This window comes from Pempheris klunzingeri, chromosome 11 (assembly GCF_042242105.1).
Source record: "Pempheris klunzingeri isolate RE-2024b chromosome 11, fPemKlu1.hap1, whole genome shotgun sequence".
In the NCBI taxonomy this organism is placed as follows: Eukaryota; Metazoa; Chordata; class Actinopteri; order Acropomatiformes; family Pempheridae; genus Pempheris; species Pempheris klunzingeri.
Window position 1 is genome coordinate 13,188,473 of NC_092022.1, and position 26,074 is coordinate 13,214,546.

At 40.6% G+C, this 26,074-nt stretch overlaps 1 protein-coding gene across 1 annotated transcript; it reads right to left on the reverse strand.

Moving 5' to 3' along the window:
* Positions 1–634: 634 nt before the first annotated feature.
* On the reverse strand, positions 635–25,797 carry tead3a (TEA domain family member 3 a). The gene is made up of 19 exons (XM_070838932.1): positions 25,724–25,797; positions 23,218–23,303; positions 22,067–22,137; positions 20,096–20,176; positions 19,902–20,000; positions 17,467–17,619; positions 17,296–17,333; positions 14,932–15,173; positions 8,964–9,028; positions 8,698–8,760; positions 5,703–5,714; positions 5,184–5,294; positions 5,032–5,075; positions 4,855–4,916; positions 4,631–4,764; positions 4,378–4,548; positions 2,963–3,103; positions 2,701–2,853; positions 635–2,582 (listed from the first exon to the last, which is right to left on the reverse strand). Exons 1-19 carry the CDS (start codon positions 25,795–25,797, stop codon positions 2,469–2,471), a joined length of 1,914 nt encoding a protein of 637 aa, XP_070695033.1. The 3' UTR covers positions 635–2,468.
* Between the last annotated feature and the right edge of the window lie 277 nt (positions 25,798–26,074).

Consider the following 26,074-nt stretch of genomic DNA (forward strand, 5'->3'; position numbering starts at 1 on the left):
GTGTCTAACAGAACAGTTATTCATCTGAGAAAACAGAAGTGATTAAAACTGCCCAAGAGGCTAAACACTGGAGAAGCTGACTGCTAGAGTCCCACTTCTCAAGACAGAGAGCGGGCAAAAGAGTCACATCCACAAACTGGTCATTTGGATTTATCATAGTACAAAAATCACAGGTGAGGACTTACAGGAATTTAGCCATTTATTTTCACATTTACACTTGTGCTTTTTCTGCTGTAACATTCTAAAATGTCTCCTTTGAAAGGGCCCGTTAGTACTAAGGCTGGATAATATAGGATAGTGGTTCCCAAACCATGAAAACAACACTTTTGTTTGTCCAATAACTTATTGAGGAATTTAAACAATTCCTTTCCATACAATATTCTATTCTACTTCTTGTACCAACACTGAACAACACAAAACTTTGCCTAAATAAAAGCTGTGACTTAGATCAGAAAGTCTTGTTTTTCTGATACTTTAATCAGTTAATAAAAATACGACCAAACATTTAATGCCAGCTTTTGCCTTAACAGTTTGATACTCAAAAGCATTGAGGTTCGATACTGGGAATATCACTGGATTTTGAGCTTCCTTTTATGCAGCTACGTGCTACAATGAAGAGACAACATGATTCTGCAAACACCTTGTGATTTTATTGGTACAGCATGAAGGCACAGATTTAATTCACTGAGAGTACTTGACCAAAAGGAGTGATGAGGCACAGCCAACCAGAGTACAGAGAGAGGAAAAATAAAAGAATAATAAAAAGCTTGGCTGACCACACAGTCAATATTATTTAAAACCGATACAAGTTGGCTCTCACTTTCATGATCAAAACAAACCTTCACCTTCCACGTGGTTTAAGATAATCCTGCCAGGAGAGGGCGATGAAGTCAAATAACACTTACTATATAAAAAAAAAGAAAAAGAAAAAATATGTAGGTAGCCACATGTACCGGAAACCAAAAACATTACATAGAACAAAAGAGAATTAAAAAGCAAGTGTAAGCTGGATGACTCGCTAGTGTTATCAGGGAAAAATCTACCCCAGTGCACAGTGGGTGACTGTAGTGTGGTCTGTACCATACATCATTTTGCATACACTGAAAAAGATACAACCGAAACACCCATCATATATGATGTTTAGAGTAACACTTCTAGCTGTGCTGGTAAAATACAAAAAAAAAAAAAAAAAAAGACAGTTCATCTTTACAAAAACGAGTCTATTTACCTTGTTTTGGCTTATAAACAGTACCATTACAAGTGTAGTGTACACATCCTATACATCAGTGCTCCTCGGGTTAAGGCTTTATGAACCAAAGCACATTCTCATCCCAACTCACGTGGAGGTAGAAATACTGCAGCAAGCCCACACAGTCTAAGTAAAAACAGTATTGTGTCGATGAACAATGAAGAGAATTCTTTCATTCAAAATGTTGCTGACAGCAAAGTGTGAAGTGAATCTAAAACTGGTTGTGATTTTCTATTTTGTTTCCAAAGACACGTGAGCCAAACTTAAACCCCACCTTGAGATTTGATCAAAAGATCTTTCCCTCCGCACCCGGTACCACTGAAAACCTTTAAACAGCAACTGCACCTAAAATGATGGCTCTCTTTACACTTTGACACTGTGTTTCAAATATAAATACAACGTTCATGTCTTTACGTGTAGTGCATTACATTCTGGAAAGAGGCATGCTTGTATTGTCATACTCATGTGATCCTTAGAGTTTTGATAACACCATCCAGAGATCATGATTCCACACTAAGCAGTGATAGAGAATACACCATTATAGTCTCAGTCAATTCCTACCTTACAGAGATACTACAAACCATAGAAATTGTCGTCGTAGCAGAGTTACATTAACACTGATTAAATGATTTGTTTGCCAACCTATATTCAAACTTGTCTCACATCAGTCACACCTATGACGTAAATGTATATGCTTACAAAAAAATTTCCTGGAAATGATAATATTCATTTGCAGTCCATCACAGCTACATCTCCACTGTATATGATGTACATGATAGAAGAACGTCACATAATAAGCTTGATTAAATGTAGTTTAGCTCTTTTGCTGGTTCAACTGTGAACATTTGACATTGAGACATCAGTTTAATAAGACGACACATTTCTGTGACTGAATGACTACACTGGATAACATCACAACACTGACTGATAATTAATGGCAAGAATGATGCCGTCTTTCAGTTGAAATCTCTGAAAAATAAATTTCACTTTAGTGTTTAAGATATGGGATGTTGACAGGAAATGCGTGCATAGTTTGCAGTATGGAAGTGCATACACATTAAACAAACAGGTGTGACTACAGTGTGACTGTTGGTCTGTTAAAACAAGTGTGTGTTTCGAGTAGAGGAGTGGGGAGTCTGTGTGGTGGAGCTGAAAATAGTGTTGGCGCGGTGTGTATCAAAAAGTCTGTGGAGAGTCTCTGCATGCACACAACGTGCTGCTAGTCGTTTACTAGTCGATATACATGGTACTGTGCTCCATGCTCACTGGTGGACACTTCAAACACAAAGGCGATGCACAGCAGAGTCTCCTGAGTTTCTCTGTTGGACACCACCTTGCAGGAGACAGGAAAAGAGGAAAGCATTGCTGAGGTCGGCATTTAATGATTAAAAAAAACATATGAGCAAACAGCCCGGAGGTACAGATGTAGGAACAGACACACAAGCACATACCTGTAGGATGGTGAAGTTCTCCAGTACACTGTTCATCATGTATTTCTCTGGCAGGTGTTTGAGTTTGTGGATGAAGTTGATCATGTATTCACACATGGGTGAACGATGGATGCGGAACACATACTTCCCTCCTTCCATATGTGCATATTCAGTCTGAATGGGAGAAGTCCACACATACACATCGCAGTTAAACCACATGGTAATATGGTGTGATGTGAAACCCCTGTGTGCATTAAAAAAAAAAAAGGGTTCATGTTCTCACCTCAACCTTCTCTACCACCTGTTTGCCAAAGGAGCAGACCTTTGTCGAGACACTGATGGTGATGTTTTCTGTTCCACTGTACTGGCTGCTCACTCCGTAGAACACACCAGAACCCTCCTCAATGTCACTGCTCAGGTCCGCCTGGTTAAAAACAAAAGATACAAACAGCAGTAGTCAAAAGCCAGAAATTCAAAGCAAGACATACTCTTCACAGCTATTTCTTATGCAGTGATGTTGCTAGGCGCACGTCCTGCATCTCTGACGTGTTAAAATCAAGAAAGGATCAGCTCACCATTTTTTCCTGATAATTCTACATTTTGAACAACAAATTAGTGTTGAAATTGGCAGACGGGGAGCTAGTTAGCCGTTAGCAGCCGGTGGGCAGCAGAGTCCTGCAGTGTGTTTGGCTGACAGAGCTAACGGCTAACGGCTAACGGAGCTAAACACACAGCAGGACTGAGAGTCGCTGTTCAGAGGAACAGTGAGCTTAATAGCTTAATGTGACAACACAACACGTTTACAGAAAATCAATGTACTGAAGGGCTTCAGCTGAGTTTGGAAGTACTTTGAGTTTGGTATTACAGAGAGATAAAAGTAACCAGATTCATGTAATACAATTCTGTACTGAAGTAAACTGCTGAGGTGGGCACTCCGTTACTTTGCAAACAAAAACCTATTTACCTATCATATTTTTCTTTACCTATCATATAATTCTGTTTTTTTCAGATAACTTTTCAGTTTTGTTTTAAACCAATTGCTTTGAATGGAGCAAAATAAATATTATTTATTTTCTCAACATTTTAATGGTGTTTGTATTATGCCACTAATGAACATGAATAGCTATCAACATCACTGCTCATGTCAAGTCCCATTGCAGACTCTAAAGAATGTAAGATGTGTATCTTGCTTTCCTGTGTAATCAAAATAAGCAGAGTTAAAGGTTCCCTGTGGAGTTTTTGACATCTTGTAGCGCTATGGAGCCGTTTTCTTTGTGCAAATGCACAAGCCTGGACACACACGTATTCTTGTGCACATGCAAGTGATGCGTTGCCCAGTCCTGTCGATGGTTTCACACTATTCACTGATCAACAGGTAGGGGGTGACAAGCTGAGATAAGCAGAAATGTGCAGAAGACTGTGCTAGTGAAAAGGTAAAAATGGCAGGATTTTAAATTCTTAAAAAGTCTTTAATTCACCTTTAACACCAACTTAACACAACTATCTAAAGCAATGATTCCAATAAAGTCTAATGTAAAATATAAAATGCTCTTAGTATCAAAGTTGCACGTTTTAAGTGGACATTTTATCATAATTCATCAAATTCATTGACGTCCTTTTCTGCAGCATGCCTCTCAAAGTTCTGCTCATGAAGTTTGAAAAATCGAATCAGTGAGAACACTGGATTCGTGTACTGACCCAGAACTTGACGAGGAAGAAAGCGTTGTGTGGGCCTTTTTCATACAGCTCCTTCAGGCCGCCTTTCTTCTCAGAGAACTTGTCGTAAATCTGCCTCACATCTATGGACTCCAACACGGGGTCATTGTAGCCCGGGTTTGATGGGCCAATGTGTACAAAGAGGTGTTTGTACTGCAGGAAGGAAGGAGAAGTGATAAGAAAGAGAGGAAACATCACTTTACATTGTTACGTTGTATAAACAACTGGATCTTACCGTCTCCCTGTCTCTCTGGGTCTCCATAAATGCAGTGTACTCGAGTAGCCGTAGTTTTGCTGAGGCGATGGTTCTGTCTTGCCATACAGGAGCTGCTATAGCTGCAGGGCGAGGAGGAGGCAGAGGCTCATAACCTGCCGCACATTTAAAACCAGGAAAACACAGTTAACATAACTAAAATCATTGCTAATTAGTCGAATCAGTGAGTTTGTGTTCACACTCACTGATAGGTGCGGGGACAGGGGCTGGTAGTGTTGTGTATGGCGGCTGTGCAAAGGGTTTGATGCTGTAAAAAGGAAGAGGAGGAACCAAAACAAAAATGAGCAAGTACAACAGCTTCAGCATAAGAGTCTTTTCAATTCTAAACTAACAAAACCAAATAATCTGCCAGTGACACTTACTCCTGAGAATGTCCAGCTTGTCCTGGCATTGGGCCGGGCCAAAACTAAACAAAGAAAAAGAAGGGCAACAGGGCAGATGGTATTACTAAGACTTTAACTCAGAGGGTAGAAAAGAACAGATGTGTGTGTGTGTCTGTGCATGTGCGTCTCACTCTGACTGGTGGAGGGAACGGAGTCTGGGGTTTCATTACACTAGCAGACACGATCTGAGCTGATGAGAGGTTGGCTACTGTCTGCAGTGCCTTGTCTTTGGATACCTGGTCCTGAACAAGAAAGACATGCACAATGATAATGCTCCATCTTGAAACGTCCAGTAACATTAAGGTTAATGTTCCAGAGTTAGCCAACCTTTAAGGCCAGTTTAGACAGCAAGCCAGCCAACATATTACACAGTACTTCAGCATGATGCAGTAACTATTAGGGAAGACAGGACAGTGTGCAAAGCAGATATGGGAGGATGCCAAAGCAGGAGGCGCACCAAGCTAGCAGGCTAGCAGAGCTAACTGGAGCCATCACCAGTATTTAACTAAAGCCACTAAAAACAAAAAGAGTAATGAGCAGGAGCCTTGAGTCTGGCAGTAGAACTGCATTGTGGACTAGCAGTAATGTGATGCCAACCACAAAGCACAAAGCCTGAAGCAGAAAACTGTAGTTACGTAACCAAAACTTACCAAGTTCATGGCCTATGGCAAAGAAGACACATCATTAATTAGCTTCAGTACATTCAGCATAAAAGGCAGGTCACAGATTCACTGGTAACAATGAGGGAAAACACCTTGTTCACAACATATAGCTCTTTGAAGTGACTACACCCTGAATCTACTTTGTCAAACAGAGTCACACTGAACTAAAAACATTGTCAGGACAAGCAACATCCCATTAAACAAGGCTGTTGTTTACACCAGGAAATATACTGGCCTGGAAGTCTGAGCGGTTTACACAGCAAGTTAAATGCCTTTGGTGCAATCTGATGTCACAGAGAACCTTTATTACAGAGTATAGCAAAACCACAAGAAAACTGCTTGAACAGAAAAGATATAAAGGACTGAGGGAAATGTCTTAGAGCGACAACGTGGACATCAGAAGTCATTTGAAAGAGAAAACTGAAATTTGCCATATGTGCACATGGATGAAGGGCACATTAAAACCTGCCTGCATGTCTGTGTGTGTGTAAGCATTCATGTAAATTACTACAGCCATGCACATGCTTAAATCAACCAAGACAGCTACTGAGTCTCATGCAATTATCCGTCCAAAGCCATAAGTGCTCCTGAAGTGAGGAAACAGATCAACATCACTGCCATGCATTATAACAAAAACCTCTTTTCCTGACATTAAGACACACAAAAGCATTCAAAAGATCTATCAGAACGCATACGAGTGAGACCTTTAAAGAATACAAGGAAACAAATAAAATGTTTGGAAATATAACGAGTTTGCAAAGCCAGTCTGACATGTTCTCACAGCCATTAACCAGCACTATCTCAGTGCCATAATGACTGAACTACAGTCATGTACTTAACTATGTGTAAGCTGGACTCCATCGAGGTACTGCCTTAGATGCCTCTATACTAAAATCCTACAACACTAAATTGATATGACACGCTTTATCAGTTAAATTTGTCGATTACTAATGAAAACAAAATGAATGAGTTCTGACTTGTTCCATTTGTCTTTGTAGGTAGGTAGCATGTCAACTATGACCAGAGATGCAAAATTCAAGGAATATCCAGGGTGGAAACTTTTCATGGGAATTAACAGAAATTTATGCAAATTTTCAAGAAGTAATGGAAATAAAATGGATACAGGTAGGAACAAACATTTTATAATGTAAGCAGCAAATATTGAAAATCTCTCTGACATGAGTGAAAAATTAGAGTCAAACCTTATTTAAATAAATCGACTTGCTTTCTTCATAGAGAACAAAAAATGTTCTCTATGACCCCCCTCCAAAAACAAAATGCTAGTAAAAAGTACAAATGCAATGCCACGTAGCAGTTTGATTAACCATCTGAAGATGAAGCCCTTTGTTCATGAATAAAAACGTTCCTTGAAGACAAAAATTCATTAATGTCGAATCCTATTACAGAAGAAATCTGTCTGTGTGTTTTTTTTCCTTTTCTCTACAACTGTTCATTCAATCTATTTCACACTTGGCAGACGTATGGCTGGGGGCCTCTCGTTAAAAGAAAACATCTAGACGCACCTGACCAATCCAAGATGGTGGCCTCTCTACCGCAGGTGTGTGTGTGTATGAGGCCTCTGCAACAAGACCACTTCTTTACCTCACGTGTGTTTGCATATCTCAAGAACCGATCATCTGATCAAGGTCATAATTTGCAGGTGCAATGCTGAGGACCCACAGGAGTGCGGCGTGGAGTGTGGTGTCGTTTTGACGAGCAGTTCTCAACAACGTTGCAAGCAGCACTTCTGGGAGCTAAGCAATCAGCCCGCGTTCCAAAATGGTCAATGCACCGGATAACTCTGCAAGCAGCGATACTGGAGCCAAGCAATTGTCCCGTTCTGAAGGGGAACGTGTCCCGAAAGGCCACTGCACTAGTACATACAATGTTGAATGTGCTATGTGGAGAGTTAGATAGCAAGTTAACTAACAGGGGAGGGTACCTTGCAAAATGGAGGTGACAATGTGGGCTACATGCAATTTTGGGGTCTAAGGTGAACAACTCATTTATAAAAGAAATGGTTAACAATAAAGAATCAATGAGAATAGATCAGTTAAGTCCTCATTTAGCATGTTCAATCCAACTACACCAGGTAGCAATAACTAGCAGAGGTGTACGTTATAAAATGTGTACTCTGTATTAGGCTACTATCTGCTGGTTGACTGAAATCTCATAAAAAATGTTAAATATATTCTTTCCAGTGATATAATCAAAACGTATGAAGCATGTGGTCCTTTGGCTCAGACAGTGCAATAGTGCAGGCTGCACAAGTGCTGGACTGAGAGGGATGCAGACTGTTCTAATTTTATTTTATTTAATGACATGCTGGCAAATCATCTGTACATGTGATGGTCAATAGTAGTCGCACTACAAATAGAAACCAAAATGCTTCCGACACATCCAGTCTTGTCTCTGGCCTACAGATTCTGCATTCATGTGCAGATGGTACTGGTAATTGTATGACAATGATTTAGCCTTGCATTCGCTTTTTTGAATTTATCTGCATTCATATGCACATATTTTTACGTGTTTATAGAGATTAGTCGATTATGCTGAAGAGAGGAAAGAGAAAGTCTTGACCCAGATATCCACAATACAGATATCTGCTGGCTGCACTGGAAGCGCATATCTAACTTTTAACCATAGCATTCCATAAGACCTAATGTTGTTTTGTGCGCATTTCCACCCAAATAAGTGTATATAAATGTAACGCAACGACATTGGTGGAGATTAAAAGGATTAAGTTGGATTTGGGCAACATGCAGAGCAAAGCAGCTAGCATGGTAAAGTCAGTGAGCATGTGTACCTTGAGCTTAGACTGAATCTCACGCGACTTTCTCTTGGCCAAGACTTGCAGGTGACTAGAGACCTGATTAAAAACAGGATGAAGGAAAGAGAATGGGAGAAAAAAGGGAAAGGAAAGGAAAAAGAGGAGGGGAGGTGACTACAGTGGAAAGGGAGATCTGAATCAGTGGGCACCCACCTTGATGCTTGTCTGGTATTCTCGTACCCTCTTACGTGCCAGAACCTGAATGTGACTAGACACCTAAAGGGTTACCCCCATGAAAGAACACACATTCACAGGATGATTTCACAACTTTCAGTAATCACAAGCCAGTAATAACAAGATGAATGGATAAATCACAACAGAATTAAATAAACATATCAGGAGGTATGTAAGCTGCACTCGTCAAAAGCTATTACATCAACACATATAAATAGATAATCATAATAGTCATCATTGCATACCTGTTTGCGTGTGCGCGTCTTTCCTGTTCGCAGCTTGATATACCGAGCTATCAGCTCATTTCGACCTAAAATTTAGAAAATAACAGATTACAATCAGAGATGAGCACTGCCTGCGAGGCAATTTGTGGCTGTGTGGAGTACTATAACCTCTGCGTTCATCACCTGAGGCACACCTGAGCATAGGTCAATCTCAAAGCAGTGTGCAGTTTTGCTACAGTTTCCAGGGTGAATGACTTGTTTCCTCAAAACGATTACCCATACACAATCATTAAGAAAAAAAAAATAAATGTAAGCATCACAAACACCCAAAATAAGTCTTTTTTAACGAGACCAACTCTGTTACCTCTAACCCTTGGTATTCACATTATTATACACCTAGCTAGTGGCGGCTGATCCCCTTTTGCTGGTAAAAACATCTCCATGTCTTGCGGCATGTGGGCCCCTACATTTTTTTATGTTGATCCAAGAATGGACTCAGATCAAAACTGAATTGTGCAATTTTCTGTTGAAATTACCTGAAATGTGATTATCTGTAATGATTTTGTCAACAGAAAATGACATACAAGCAGAAAACCCATAACTCTGGAACAAATTTGATGACACTTGATGTTGACTTGTGAAACTGTCCATGGGCATGCATCCAGAGCCGATCAAATGAATGTCAAAGGGCCCTGCCTTAGTTTTTGTCTGAAGTACACTAACAAAACAGACAGGCATGTTTTGAAATAACACAAGTGTAACCACTGGTGCAACCAGTGATCTCATTCATTCACTGGAACAAATGTAAGCCTAAAAGGGAATAATGGCCACAGTGAGCGCTCTAATACATTAACATTAAGCCAAATTTAATCAGCGCTTGATCTGAAGTCTAATGCACGTCTCTATTTTGGTTTGTCCTCACAATGTTAATCTTCTGAAGTACAATCATAACACATCTAGCAAGACCACGAGTCCTTCGACCTGAGGTTCACAGTGACACTGAAGATTTCAACTGGTCAAATGTATGTTTAGGTTGTACTGAATTCAGTGATCAAGCTTTGGTATGAAGCAAAGGAGGACGAGGAATGATGTGGATACTTTTTCCATCCCTATAATGGATCTGAAATCATGCCAGTATAATATGAAAGTTTAATGTGACGGCACTCAAGTGTAAGATGTGAGAAGATGGTGAGCCTCCTCTAAGTCTACTCCATTCCCTCAAACACAATTACAAGGATTGTCAAGCTTTCAATTTCTGTGGCTGTGTGATATTCTCATTAAGGACAGCCTGTGTTAATCTAGAGTCAAATTTGGCCTTGCTCGATGGCAGAGCTCCAAAGCAGACAGAAAAGTGGTGGGAACCGAGGGGAAAGAGAGGAGAGTCATCATATAGTTAACGCACTTCCAAAATGTGGTCACTACAGACTGCCTGGTCAGCTTTTTCGTTCTCTGCCTCCCCCGGCTCTAAGCCACACCTGATGATCTGCTCGTCTCTAATCATAACTGGTGTGCAACTCTATTCACTCTGCTGCAGATGTCAGAATTAGAGAGAGGTTTAGGATAAAAAAAAGTGACTAAATGAAGCCTTACAGACTTTATTTCACTGCTGTAAACATTTAATAACATATATGCATCACACCTCCTTCTTTCTGGGAAATGGTGTGATGGTGTAGAGACTTAGGTCACATCAGACTGACTCACATCAGCTCTGTAGAGTTCCCAGAATAGAGAATTCCCCAAAATCAACAGAAGGGGCTGACTCAGACAGCAGTCTGCTCCAATTCCCAAAACAGGACACATGGACTTTCCTGCAGCCTACCACTACTCCACATGAGGCCAAAGCGCTTTTTTATTAGATCTCGACGCTAGAACAGCATGCACATTGGAGTATGAGTTAGGAAACACTGCATTACATTGCAAAAGTGACTATGCTTGTTGATAAATCATGTCATTTGGTGTTATAATTAATCTGTTTCTGCATTCATCTGCCACAGAAATCAAGCAATGGGGTCACACAATTAAAAATAACTGCATACAAGCATATTTCACTTAGGACCTGTTGAGTCTGACTGTCTCACAGCACGGTGTGAAGGCGCACTGCCAAATATGCATCCGAGTGAGCCTCCCTTTGATCTGACAGGAGTTAGTGGGTACTCATCGCAAAGAAATTCAACCACATCCCCAAAAAGATTTGATTTTGTGAGTCAGAAGCTGTGTTCACCAAGCCCTGTACTTATCAAACTGCTAGAAGTATGAGTTGGACTGGATTTAACTTTTACTTATATCGCTTAACTTAAGAATTGAGGCTAATTATCAGATTTCTTTGGACTTACTTTAAGATTTAAGAGAGCTCCAGGGAAGAAATGTAGAATTGATCCTAGATATGCAGCTCCTGTTTTGGAGAAACTACAAGGTCATCGGTCATGGTAGATAATATGTTAGCTGGAGCAATATGACCCTCTGAATGGGTTTTTGTTTGTTCTTTTACATTACTAGCCGTGTCCAAAAATTTAATCCGTATTTGTATATTCATACATATTACAAATACATTGGATTGAAGTTTATTTCACCTGTTAACTTCCACTGAAGATTAAGAATTTTACATAGATATGTTTTGGCAGAAAAAAATCTCAGAATTTCTTTTTAAAGAATTAACATTATGGCAGATGTTGGGTAAATACTCGCCGATTGAGTCTTCCTGCTCTGAGTATATATGTGAGAACTACTCTTCAATGTTACTCTTGCACTCTGTTACCCCAAGTATTATGGCGCGTTTCCACTAGTACCTATCAACTCTACTCGGCTCGACACGGCTTGGTTGCGTTTCCATTACAGTAGCGTACCACTTCAAAGTGGGCGGGGTCGTCATTTGTATACGGCACAAACAAACACAACTAAGGACGTGGAGCGTTTGGTTTGTGTGGATCCGTTTACCTTGTTCACAGAAATAATAAAAACGCTCGGTCTCTGTTTGCGGGGTTTTAAAAACGGCGGGTTTGACTCTTGTGAACGAGTCGCTCTCATGACTCATCAAGTGACGCTACTCCCTGGCCAATCGGTGGCCTGCAGTCTGGTGACGTCGCATTGTCAGCTCGACTCAGCTCGCTTAGAACCCCGGCCGAGGAGGGACTAAAATAGTACCTGGTACCAGGTACTAGGGCCGGTGGAAACGCAACCAAACCGAGTCGAGTCGAGTCGAGTAGGTACTAGTGGAAACGCGCCATTATTCTCCAAAACATTTAGTCCCGATTTGGTTCTAATTTTTTTTAAAAAGTGGAAGAGCGTCAATAACATCTAAGCACAATACATTGTATTTAAAAAGGTGGATGACCTGACAGCTGCCCAAAAGTGAAGCCAAAACATCTCAAAACAGACATTGCAGTATCAGTATCAGTATCTGGGATATTTTTGCTTAATTTTTGTACGGTATGAAGAAGTGGAGATGGGTCTTCCATCTTAATGCACAGCCTATGGTGTCCTGCGAATCCAAAAAGAGTATACCAGAACTAATTAGCTGTAGTGTTTAGACTATCCTGTAATTTTAAAGGTTATCGTTGAAGGTGTTTTCAGGTGGACAAAAACCCATGAATCCCTTATAATATGGACTAATGCAATAAAAACAAAAGTACTGAGTCAAAAATGAACCAAGTGGTAAAATAACAATTCTGACAGTCTCAACAAACTAGTACCTATTACCAACATGATACAAAATATCATCAATAAAACAAGTAGCCTCTGTTTTATCTGTGTCACCCGATGAGTGAAAGAGCCAAGTGACCTGTCTGCTGATCATCCTTATTTGGGAATACATGCTTGACACCATAATCCACAGTGACATCATGGTAGTTACATGTGACTGAGAGCAAAGACAGCACAGAGACTGGAGCTCAGTTACGACTGGCCTAGTTTAGCAGGAGGAGGTAAACACGCATGCATTAAAACTGATATTTTGACACAAGACGAAGTGGTTTGGGATTTTATATCATATAAATATCTTACATATTACTAAATTCTTATCAGTCTAAATGTCATCTTCTCTTGGTTTGAACAGCTGCACTGTGTGATCCAATTTTCTGAGCTTGACTGTTCCAGCTAAGTGAAATGCGCACTAAATGCTTCCAACAGCTTGACCATGAAATCCATATTTATCCACATAAGCCACTTCCAGACATGAATGGTAATCCATAAATGCTCAACCAATTTCACCAATTGGCTTCATGCTTGAAAAGGATTTAAATCCATTAATCTGTAAAATATACGTTGGCCATCTGCCAATTAAGGACCTAGTAACGTTTCTGTTACACTTTCTACACTCCTCTAGTGTGAGTAAAAGCAATCACACTGCCAGTGGACATGTTCAAGATTATAAAGTACAAGATTATAGTATTCAGTGATTCAAAAATGTATATGGAAGTTTTTACTGCACTTGATACTTGTCTTGACATCTTGGTGGATTCTCAATATTGTCAGTTTACAATCAAGATGTAAGGAAACAAGTAGTTCATATTTATTCATTTATCTAAAATTTTCAACTTGCAATATAAACTGTTTGTATAATAGAAAACAATATATGGTGAGAAATATAATAGAAGTAATTTCAGGAAATTAAAAAAAATAATAAAAAAAAATCATGCAACTTTTTTTTAGTTTTGCCACAGTTTTGCTTTAAGGGGCAGTGATTCAAAAGTCTGGGGGTGGTGTTTGACAGGCTAGTTGAAAATGGGAGACCAGGAGGTTGATGCATTGTGTCCTGTGAGTCAGAGTAGCTTCTGAATGTGTGCTCCAATGGGACTATCCTTGTTTATTGAGAAGGAAGTAGGGGTGGTTAACGCCGTGTGCCCACACTTTCACGAAAGGACAGACAGCTGCAATGTTGAAACAAACTTTCCCTTTCTGTTGTATGGGATCACATAGCCCGTTTTGCCCCACAACACAGTCTCACACATACACAAATGCATGACACCGGCTGCCTCAGGTGGGAATGCACACCCTCCAAAAAAAGACAAACAAAAAAAACCCCAGAAAAATACTGACAGTTTTGGGTGGCCTTCACTAAAGGTACAAAGAAATGCATCAAAGCTCATCTCTCAGAGGCGGCATCAGATCATAGATCCTAATAAAATAAACATCATAACACTGGTTAGGCCGTCCCAAAGAGCAATATGAACTCGTCTCTAAGCAACTATTGTCCACAAGAATGAGCAATTGAACTTCCTCATATGCAAATCCTAACCTGACACCTGAAATGCCAACCTGCTCTATCCTTTGACCCAGCCAGAGCCTGCTGCCCTTTGACCTCAAAGCTAAATAGCACTCTCCCAAAATGCCTGCAAGTGGACCACCTGGGTACAAACTAAAAGGTCATTACAAGACTGATCTATAACCTGCTGGGCCCAAAGTGCATGCAGCAAGTAACATTTCCTACACAAATGATCTATAAGTGACAAATTAACACAGACACAAAATATCAATTTAAATCTCCCATTGCTTTGCAGTTCTACTTTCCAATTTAAAATTTTCTGCACTTGCGTGTAAACATTGTTTTGTTTACAACAGAAAGTTACCTTGCAAATTTCTTTCCCTAATGCAACAGTGGGTCATTCCTACAAGCTGAAGGCTTCCACTTCCAAAAATGTGTTTTATGTGGATTAATGTAGACTAAAATTCTTGTACTATACAAGTAGTTCAGAGCTGTGTTCCCTTGTGCCCATAATGCATATAGTGCCCTTTGCTACTATTTCTAGAAATGAAGACCCGAGTTGTAACAAAGAGAAAGCTTTAAATATAGTACATTTGTGAGGGAATGATCTAATAAGTTTTTATTCTCTCTTTACATGCTGTCATGTCATATGTAAAGTATCTCAGCAGAACACTTATTGTTTGGCCTAAAATACAGATACAGGAGAGAGAGACTGGAAGAGGGAAGAGATGGATAGGATGGCAATCATTTGACATTTTTATGCTTGGACAGAAATTTCCTGTTCCTTACCATACATCTTCCCCTCGTCTGAAAGTATGATCTTCCTCCTGCCGCAGGGAGGGTAGATGGCCAGAGCTTCCTGAAAGCTCTGCTCAATGTCTGGACTCCATACTCCCTCAGGGTCGCCGTCCAATCCACGGTCCGCTCCGTCTGCCAGTCCTTCTCCATCTGCACCCTCCTCCTGCGCCCCGTCAGGGCTGCCACGGCAACTCCACTCCGACGCAATGATGACGGCTCCGGCCACAACACACCTACAACACACCGGACAAGAATTCACCGTTTCCTGTGTTAGTTACTGTTGCAACACCTGTCACACTTTCCAGTCTTGCATGGTGAGCAGTTTACAATAATAACTGTGGCAGATTAAATACTAGCAGCCATCTAATTTAGCCAGTAGAATTTATCAGCTATACCTAGCTGCCTGATTAATTAACTTTACCTCCATCAGTTTGTTAAAAACTGTCTGATTGACTTTTTAATGATTCCATCGGACTTGTTTGAAAACAAGAACCTTAAATGTGCACATGACGGCTAGATACATGATGTAACACTAAAATGAAGACGGTAAAGCTGTCAGTTAGTAGATATCATTCTGTTATTGTGTCCTTACATAACCCCATCAGGCCACATGTTTGTACTTTCAAACAGTATGTTTTCACTTTGATGCGTTAGAAGACAAAAAGCTTATGTTTCAGGACAAGTGCTATCTGGTGTATTTGGCAAATGTAACACTATCTTGGTTAACATTTCTGAAGAGAAAACTTACACCAATAAAGATCTGAACAGAGCTGCTAACATAAGCATAAAGTCTAGAAGCTCTCTAGACACGGGACAGTATCAATCAAGCATCAACAGTGTATATGCTGGCCATATTTAAGAATTCCTTTGATTGTATTTTTATTACTTTAAGTAGTAAATAATTGATAATCATGATGGTAAATTTCATCATGATGCAGCAACAAAAATAGAAACAGGGTTTCAAGATGGGTTCCACATTAAAAAAGCATTATGTGAAAATAGCTACCACAATGTGAGCGCACAGAGCAGTATTTGTTTTGAAAGCTGATGAATTTAGGCAATCAGACGTCGCAATCAGCGAGGTTTGAAGAAATTAGTACAGCCGTCTCTTGAGTGTTTTGAAAACACAGAAGCTTTAAATCATCCATTAAAGCAGCATATACAAACCCCAAAAGTGTATAGTCTGCGTACAGGTAATAACAAACACATTACATTTTTGTGGTTACAGACATTTTCTTCAATCTTCAACAGCTGTAACTCACCAACACACACCAATGCCCTCAACAATAAGAGTATTAAAGTATGTTTTTTAACTAACAAATAAAAGAAACAAAAGATATGAACACCCTACATCTGATTCTAGGGGAAAAACTATATATTCTTTTCATTATCCACATAAAAATCCTCTTATCTTAAATTGGAGGGGTGATTCAAGCATTTTGTAAGTAACATGCAGAAAAATCCAGTAAAACTATTTTATTTTCTCATATACACAGTGAATTAAACGTGCCACCTTTCAGTTGATGTCAAGATGTCACTTAAATTACGACTTACAGTATAATTGTCAATTTTGTTTAATTATTTTCAGGCATTTGAACAAAACAATTTAGTGAGAAAATAATCTGCAGATTAACTGATTTCATAGATTGATAAAATAAACATTATCGGCAGTCCTAGTGTGTGACCATGGAAATTGCATACAATTATGCACAACTATAATTTATTCTTTTAATTTCACAAGCAATATGTTTATCGCAGTTTTAGAAGCTGTTGCATTTTCTCCCTGCTGACCACTAAAATATCTTTTGCTACAAACTTTTCATAAACAATATTGAATCCTAATGAGGCTCTTATTTTGTAGTTGCTCATAAAAATAAAATCGAATCCAAGTTTTATGAATGAGGCCCAATGAGGCACAGGTCGAGAAAATCAAAAGAGTCTCCCCCCACATGCTAATCAACATCAAACACATTGTGAAGGATGGGCAGGGCCAGGATTGACTCTGCGGCTGCCGGGAATGGTGACAGATTTCCTGGACTCCAAATGTCTCCACACTTCACCAAGATCAGATTCATCTGAAGCTGTTTACTGCTTCCATGGGTACGGGGTTATTAATAGCTCCTGGCACTCAGGGTTAAAGACCCGACAAGAAAAGTGGCTAAACATTAAGAGCTTGTAAATTTATAAAGACACTCACCAAGGTCAATGAAGACAACACCAGTTGGTCTAGTGATTAAAGTTACACCAGTGGATGGAGGCTGGTAGATGCCAAATTGACCACAGTTAATGATGGCGAGACCAGTTGGTAATTTTCCGCAGCTAATCGTTCAAAAGAAACTAGTTTAAAGGCAGAACTTGAGCCATATGAACTTCCCCGAGGCCTGCAGCTTTCCCTGCATAGGCCACATGAGGAAATTACACATTCTTCTGTTATTGTTGAGGATGCTCCAAGTCTCCTCAAACACAGGCACACATATGCAACATGAATGCTGCCTGGTGTGTAATGTTTTCCAGAGCGTGGCTAACATGGTCCCTGCCACAGAGGAACCACAGAGGATCAGCGTGGTTGCAGAGCTTCCCCTGCTGTGGTGGGCTTATTGGACCCACTCGGCACAGGGCCTTCCCAGTTTCAATCACTGCTGACGGGACTGTGCCGTTGCCATAGAGATCAGACAGGCCCTGGTGAGATAGTTAGGAAAGAGCAAAGCCTAAAAGAACGTTGTGATATTCAAGGGGAGGAGATACGACAGTCTTGAAAGTTTTTACTGTGCGAGAAGTCAGCAGCTGGGAAGATGTTTGTTTGTCCTGGCTGGACGTGATTAACCTTAATGTGCTGTTTGAGGACCTGGACACCCTCTGAGCCTTTTAACAGCCCAAAAAACACACGAATCAATGTTTCATCGTCTTGATACGTAATTATATTGGAACTGCTTATAAGGAATTTTTTAATAGTTTGAGTTAGACATCTGTGGTGCATAACTGACCCCAAACAAGTAACATTTAGGTAAATATAGTAACTATAAGACAATAGTTTTTGGTTTGCAAACCCTTAAACTGAGCAATGAAGAGCCATTATTACAGGTAATGGCCTATGTGTGGACCTGAACTTTGAGTAATCCAACCAAAGTGGGATATTTACTCAGATCATTTCATTTGGCTTCTCAGCAAAAAAGAAAAAAAAAAAAAAAAAAAAGTATGAATTTGTTCCTGCGACATGAAATACGTTCTTCTTTGGTGTGATAATAGTGTTTTATGCTAATTTCCATAGTCTCGCACCCTGATCACACCGTTAGCTCCATGTGTGTTAAAGAGAATCGTTACCACTTTAACTTCACATTTGGGTTTTGATGAGGTCGGAAAAAAAACAAAACTTAAATTAATTAAAACTGGCTGATTGTAAAGGTTTTTTTTACACATATAGTAGTTGGGTTTGTAGGACCCAAAAAACTGAGGAAGTAATGCCAGTGTCACCAAAAACATACGAAACTCTGGTTAAATCACTAAAGTTAACTCAGTGCAAAATATATACATTATTGACTATGAAAAGTGTAAGATTGGATGTGCAGCGACCACTTAATTAGGTACACCTGTAAAATCTACACAGAATAATAATATTCTGTTTCGACTGACACTCAGATGGGTATTTAATGACTGATGTTGTAGTTTGCAGTGTTGTTGAAATGGGCCACATTTTACTGAGGTGTATCTAATGTTCAAAAACATGACGGGGATAATATTAAAAACACATTGCAACATAATGCAGTCCAGTACAGCAGCACCAACACTAGCTACAACCAATATAATAAGTTGAATAAACACCTTTGGGAAAGTCTGAACACAACCTGAACATCACCATCTTCATTAACGTGGAATCTGGGGCACATCTTATTTAATAACAAGACTTTGTTTAAGGTTATTGCTGACCATCTTGGCATCACAGCCCCGGCTTTGTCATTTACCAGAGTAGCGGTGATGCAGCCCTGCCAGCTTTCAGTATAGCTCCCAGTGGCCAAAAGGTCAGGTGTTTAGTGCAGCGAGGAGCCAGCAGAGCATTGAGCTAAATAAAGCTATGAGCTCAGCAAACACTGACAGGACACATGCACATTATGGACTGCCTTCTGCCCCAATGGGAGCAGCAGTGACATTATGAATAACCAAGCTAGATTTCATCACAGTACTTTCAGATTTACAGGGCCAACTCAGCTGGCTACTACTACTATTACTACTATGACTACTGACCTCCACAGACCTAAAAACAGCAACCCAACCAGGCTTTAATCACTTCCTATGAACCATAAAGGTCACATCTTACAAAATATACTGATGATGCCGTCAGGATAGTCGTGCTGGAGACTGTATCGCCTCTGACTTCTGTTAAACCCGTAAGACCAGTCTCACATGTTGGTGACACTTTCACAATAACAAGAAACGAGCTCCATCTGCTAAGTTAGCATGTAGAGGGGAAGACTGAAATCACGTTCAACGACTGGGAGCCGTTTAGCCAACTGTGATTTAGCAAAACCTGCTTTTGGGCCAAAGTTGGGGGAGAAACTTCAATGTAACTGGGCCTAGAAGTTGTAAAAACATTGTACAAACACTTTTAAGTGAAAGGAAAGATGTTATAAGCGATATTTCAGTGGCTGTGTGACAGAGAAGCCGCTGAAAACACACTGGGGCTGACATGCTAGTTGGTTAGCTTGCGGGCTAATAATACCTCTTCAAACTCCACACTAAAGTCCGAGAGACGCCTAAAAAGTCACGGCGAATGCAACACGGTGGCCCGAGTAAACAAAGGAAGAAGTCCTCCGCTAAAAACACGAGGCTGTGAATCAGCAAAGATGCGGCGGGAAAATGCGAAATATGTCAAATATCCCAAAACTTCAAGCGCACACGAAGCGAAGCAGCTGCCGCAGCGTGAAAGTTGCAGCTCACAACAAAGAAGTATGGGAGAGCGCTCTCACCTCACAATGGCTCTCCTGCCCCCGCTGCCTCTGGCTCTCTCTGCCCCCGGACACTTCGGCTCCTACGGCTGGGTGCTCTCCGCCGGTCCGGGGCACTTCCTGGGCGAAAAATCACCGTGTTTAACAGAATAAAAAAAGGCGGAATGCCAAGTATGAGTTTTGGTATGAAATCAACGCGCGGGGGGAAAACGCACAGAGGCGTGGCGACGAAAGACGCGCACACGCAAAAGTTTTGTGGGACTCAGCGCAAACTCCTCCCACGACACCCGACCCCTCTGTGGGAGAGAAGAGGAACCGGCAGAGGTGAGGAAAATAGATAATATTGTTCATTCCTACCAAGTATAGACTATATCTTTATAGTTTAGGATGATTTCCCCTCATATTCAGCTTTTATTCTATGCGCAGTGATGAACTATTCACATCCTTTGTCTAAATAAGTTTAAGTGTCGCATTCAAAATGTGACTTTAGATGTGCTAAGAGATGAGAGAGAGACTTTATTCATCCCACACCAGGGAAACGTACCTGTTACAGCAACAGAGGAGACAGAAAAGGTGTAGATATAAAGTGTCAGAGAAAGAATTAGTTCAAAAAACAACGTATATTACAAAATATAAAAATAAATGCAAATATAAAATTATGAGAGCAAAAAATTAAATAAGTGTATTTAAAATATACACGTGTGTGTGTTGCACAGGATACTTCGAGTGTCGCACAGTTGTAAGAAAACAGAAATAAGTGGTGATAAAGTGTAAGTAGTGAATATTATCAGCAAAAAGTACCTAAAAGTAAAAGTGCTCATTAAGCAGATGAATGATGATAAACTTGATGTTATTTGTCTACTTAATGTCAGTGGTGGAAAGTAGCTAAGTGCATTTACTCAAGTACTGTGCTTAAGGCTGCATTACTAATCAAGCCAAGTGGTTAAATGCTTTGGGGCCAGAAAATATATTTGGAAATGTCCACCAGTCAAACACAGTATTGACTGATGTGATAAGTGTCTTAGGATGAGTCTTGCTTTAGTGTCTAATCTTGAGAATCTGTCTTGAAGAGGTGTTAAAATGTGGCTTAAAGCACAGTAGGCCATGGTGGATTTATGAAGACCGTCACACTTTATTTCTCATAAGACCATTATCAGTCCATGAACCCTACACAGATCAGTTGTCTTACATTTTATGAATTGTATTAAATTAAAATACCAATAAATATGTAAAAGCTGTCCCTACAGTGGGAACCATCAGGACCCAACATGGGAGACATGTTAGGGTGATCTTGTGGTGATTACTGGCACAACTCACTCTGAAGGACCACACCACAGCTGTACACATACATACTTCCTGTAGGTGATGTTGTACACTAGTGTTAGTGTGTGGAACTATATACTACAATATACATGGAGTGTGTTTTACACCACAGCAGGAGGCACTCTGTGGGAAATTACAATCAAATAGTTCTTCACCATCATTATTTTCAGAACTCAAGTATTTTCTGTAGCGATGATATATTCACTGTCTTCACATAAGAAGGGTTGAATCGCTCGGTTGGTTTATTTTCTTACTTTCTGGGTTGAAGTCCTCTCTCATGGTGTCACATATTACACACCAAACAATTCATAGAAATGTGCTGGGACACGGGGGGAGAGGCGGCTATCGAAGCTGCTCAGGGATCCAAACAGGCTTCGGTTTGCCCTGGTTAATGATTTACATCAGCTACACTGTTACTCTAACATACTGGCAAGGTGAGAGTGATTAGAGGAAAAGGCCTTGCTTATGCAGCCGACATGGCTAACAGTGATTCAAATAGAGATGTAATGGCCTCTGAAGGAAATGTCACAAGACTGACAAAGAGACTTAAACCCTTTTATTCTCAGCATGCCCCTCAGCTGCTCATAATGAGCTCCTGTTTAATGGTACCGATTAATGGCCGACATCTGATCTGGAATCCTGCAGGGCTCCCACTTACTCCTATTATCAGCAGCTGGACTCTGAGGTTTGATGCAGAACTGTCAACATCATCACCCCCCATATTTTTAAGAAATGCTCACCCTCTTGGTTTTTTTAATGCTCTGAATTGACTGGTTTACAAGTAATTGGGTGTAAGAATAACAGCTCAATACTGGCAATGACAAAAGTCACAAGACTGGTTTGTAAAGGAGGAGAAACAGCACCAGGAAGGACAGGAGAACAATGTCACCCTCTTGGTATCTTAATAGGCTGGTGTTGTCCCCGCTTATGGCCACTGGAAGGCAGTATCACCACAGACACGGGCATTTAGAGGACCTGCTGGCCCTGGTTGACATGGCACTGATCAATGAGAAATATGGATGACATTTACAGTGATTTGTTTTGGTTTTTACTGGTCGTATGGACTTATGGAAGGTGCTCACAACAAAAAGAGCCATTTCACCTTTTAGTTGGATTAAGATGAATGACTTTGCCAAAACTTGAATGTTGAAAAAAAAAAAACTTTATACATATATTTGGATCAAACAAAATGGATCAAGATATTTAGGCTGTTGATATTGACTAACTCATATGTACAATATACAGTAGATACCATACTGCCTCCCTGGTTTCTTTCTGACATGTACAGACATGTCTCAGCCTGTCTATACAAAGATCTTTGCCTTCCCCAGTGAGGTCTGAGGCTTCAATCTGCCTCCCTTCCTCCCTCCCTCCCTTCATCTGCCCTTCAATACTTTCCACCTGCGTCTCACTCACTCAGAGCTGGCTGGAGGGCACACTCTTAAGGGTTATTAATTTCAGTTTCCACAGTGGTTAAGCTGCTCTTCATATTGGAAAAAAAAGTTGAATGGTCATTCCAGTGCTTCCTCCATTCTTCAGTCTTCTTTTTCCCTTCCACTTCTGGGTTGTCGTCATCACCTTTGCCTGACTTTATGTTGTTGTTTTTTTTTACATTCTTCTATTGGTGAATGTGCGAAATTGGTGTGTTAACCTGCTGTGTTGCTTCTCAGGCTTTGTAGGCCTTAACTAAATCCTCCTGCCCTCCTCTGCTGTCAGCTGACTACAGTCCATCTGGGGGTATTTCAAGGCTGCGGAGCTGCACCTCCACCCTTTTTTTTAGCCGTTGGTGCTGCCTGCTAACACCCAAAGTATCTTTACCCAGACTTTGTAGCAATGTTGGAAAAGTAGCAATGTTAGGCCATTAAGTATTTTCAGTCACTCTTTCAAGTTTTAACCACATTTTCATCCTTGCCAGGAAACTTAAACCAACTTTGAGTCATAACATTGGTACTTGACACTTTGATCATTTAGTCACATCATGATTGTCTAAATCATCCATCCATATACCGCTTACCCTTCAGGGGCTGGAGCGGGGGAGGGGGGTTGAAGGCAATCCCAGCTGACTTTGGGTGAGAGGCGGAGTACACCCTGGACTGGTTGCTAGCCAAACACAGGGACAACACAAAGAGACAGACAATCATTCACACTCACACCTACGGGCAATTTAGAGTCACCAATTAACTAAACCTGCATGTCTGTGGGCTGTGGGAGGAAGCCGGAGAACCTGGAGAAAAGCCACGCAAACACAGGGAGAACATGCAAACTCCTCACAAAAAGACCCCAGGTTCAAACCAGTGCTAACAGAAAACCAACTGATCTAAACCAAAAACCTCCCGATAACTTGCTATGCATGTTTTTCTTCACTTGGCCTGCCTCATCTGTGTTGTATGGACAAGTGCTTTCTTCTCTTGTCTTGTCCATTTAATGTGTCATGTCATCTGTTAGTCTCATATAGGTCCATATTTATCAAAATTAAAAGTTGCAGTATGCATCTTGTTCTGGTGAATTAGGAGGAAAAAACAGCATGTGCATGTATACAAGTGAAATTATTCTTCAAGCTTTGTCTTTACAGCTCGGAAGATGCATTTACACAAAATTGCCACTAGATGGGGCGACCCATCTTTCTACAGTGAAAACTGCCCCGCATGGTTGAACTAATGACAGTGACAATGAAATAATGCATTTTAAGTGGGCCTATTTGTGAGCAGATGTCCTGTTACATTGTCAGATTGTTTACTTGAAGCCTTTAATCACATAATAAATGATGTCTACCGGCCAAGCTTTAAATACTACCCCAGGCCCAGAGACTCAGCCACTCCAGTGCCCCATTTGATGCCACACTGTTGCCACTGGCTACCGTTTTCTGTCTGTGAGCCAATCAGAGCAAAGCAAAAGCTGCATCCATCCACCTGTTGAACAGCTGCTGCACAGGCTCTAACTTGTCCTGATTATCTTTAACTTAGATAGTCATAAGCTTGTGTAGATTCAATTGTGACTTACGCCAACGAGCAAATATGTAACATAGATGTTAGATATTATTAGAGAGCGCAGTCAATGTGTGCAGACGTCTTTTTTCCTCTTCCAGGAACAAGAAAAGTGTTTCATCCAGGTCAGCAGTGTGCTTTTAACGCTATTTTAGGAATTGCTCAAAGTTTATTGTGGTTGGTCTTTTATTACTTTAAAATGCAGCATTTTTAGAGGTTTAAACTTTTTTCCCTCTCAAGTCGTAAACAGCATGTGAAATCATGTCAAATCGGGCAAACTGGTAAATTTAAGCAAGCAAGTCACGTTAGCTAATAGGAAGGCCTCCATATCGTTTAATTAGACAATTAGACATCAGTAGGATTGCGTCATGAGCCACAGCAGAAAACAAAGAATACGGGGAATTCAAACTAAATGATTTAAACTACTGTGCTGGCATTACTTGATCCACTAAAGAAATAAGTGAGCAACTTTTAAATTAAAATGTCCTCTGTAATGCACATACAGTACACTTCTATGGTAATATTTTAATCATTGGATATTAGAAATCAGACTACGGTTATTGAGCAATGCCCTTATTATTATTATTATTGTAGCTCATAAGCTAAAATGTGGGCACAGTAGCCGGTTGCTTATAATAATTACGGCGGGATATTGTTAAGAAAAGTGAAAAGGAAAAAAATAACCAAATTATTTATTCACTTACAAATTAATGCTTTAATTTTACAAATTAAGAGAGCATAGTGAGTAAATAAAAACTACAGCTTAGAGACAATAATCATCAAATGATTAGGCAAACATTACAGTATTAAAAGCCTTGTGAACTCATTTTAGGTGCGCAAATACATAACAATATTCTCAGTCTGTGTCTGTCTGTGTGTGTGTGTGTGTGTGTGTGTGTGTGTGAACCTGTGCACTGACACAGAAGGCCTGCATGGACTTAAAACGCAAATATTTGACGTTTCAAATGTTCTCGTTTGTGTAAATCCGTCTGCACATACAAGCAACTGAGCTGCTTATGTCACTGATAGCAGGAGCAACAACAAAGTGCGAGTGTCCCTGTGTGAACTGGGTGTGAACACCAAAACACACTGTTATCAGATTCAGCTGTCACGCTCAGCTACAGGCAGACTAACATCACCACTGTGGCACAGCTCTTTGAAACTGCATGACGTCTGGAGCTATGAAAGCTTGTGTTTTGCATGAGATCTACTTTATAATGCTTCAGTTTTGCTCATTATAAACGCTGAAATGATGTCACATGCCTCCCCTTCCCATGTGTCAGTGTGAAATAAAAGTGGTCGCAGTACATCTGCCACTACAGCTGTACAGTACAATCTAGCGGTGACTATATTTGTCCTCCCCTCCTTCTCTCTCCAGCAAGGGGACAGGACAGTCAAGAGCTGGACGGCTGCCAAAAGAGGCCGGCCCACCATGCAGCTGAAACTTTTACAAGCCAAGCAGGAAGAGACACAGGGAGCGATCGAAGAAGAAAACAAGGCAAAAGAAAAAGTGAGAGAGATATCTGAGTTCCTTACTCTCCCTCTACCCGTTTCTCTCGTCTCTGTGTCAGCCTGTCTCTCTTTCTTTTCTTATTCCTTGTTGAAGCCATACTGTATTTGCCCGCCTTCGTTGGCAGGGGGTAAGTGTTGGGCTGGAGGGGGGGGGGACTTTGGGTTCAGAGAGTTCAGTTGAGGAGAGAAATAAATGCATAAACAACAAAGGAGACGTGACGTCAGGTTGAGGGGCTGTCCAACCTCCTGGCTGAATCTGAGCCTCCATGGAAGAACCGGATTGTTCGCACCACGTGTGTGTGTGTGTGTGTGTGTGTGTGTGTGTGTGTGTGTGTGCGCGCGCGCCTGCCTGTGTACAGTATGAATGTGTGTGCG

Bases quoted from the DNA above. Each gene is read 5' to 3' on its own strand.
- tead3a (XM_070838932.1), bottom strand. From the start codon at position 25,797: ATGGCTTCAACAAGGAATAAGAAAAGAAAGAGAGACAGGCTGACACAG. The intron at 9,029-14,931 runs GTAAGGAACAGG...TCTAAATTTTAG, and splicing joins AGACGAGGGGAAGATGTATG to GTCGAAATGAGCTGATAGCT. The intron at 3,104-4,377 runs GTCAGTACACGA...GTTTTTAACCAG, and splicing joins TCTTCCTCGTCAAGTTCTGG to GCGGACCTGAGCAGTGACAT.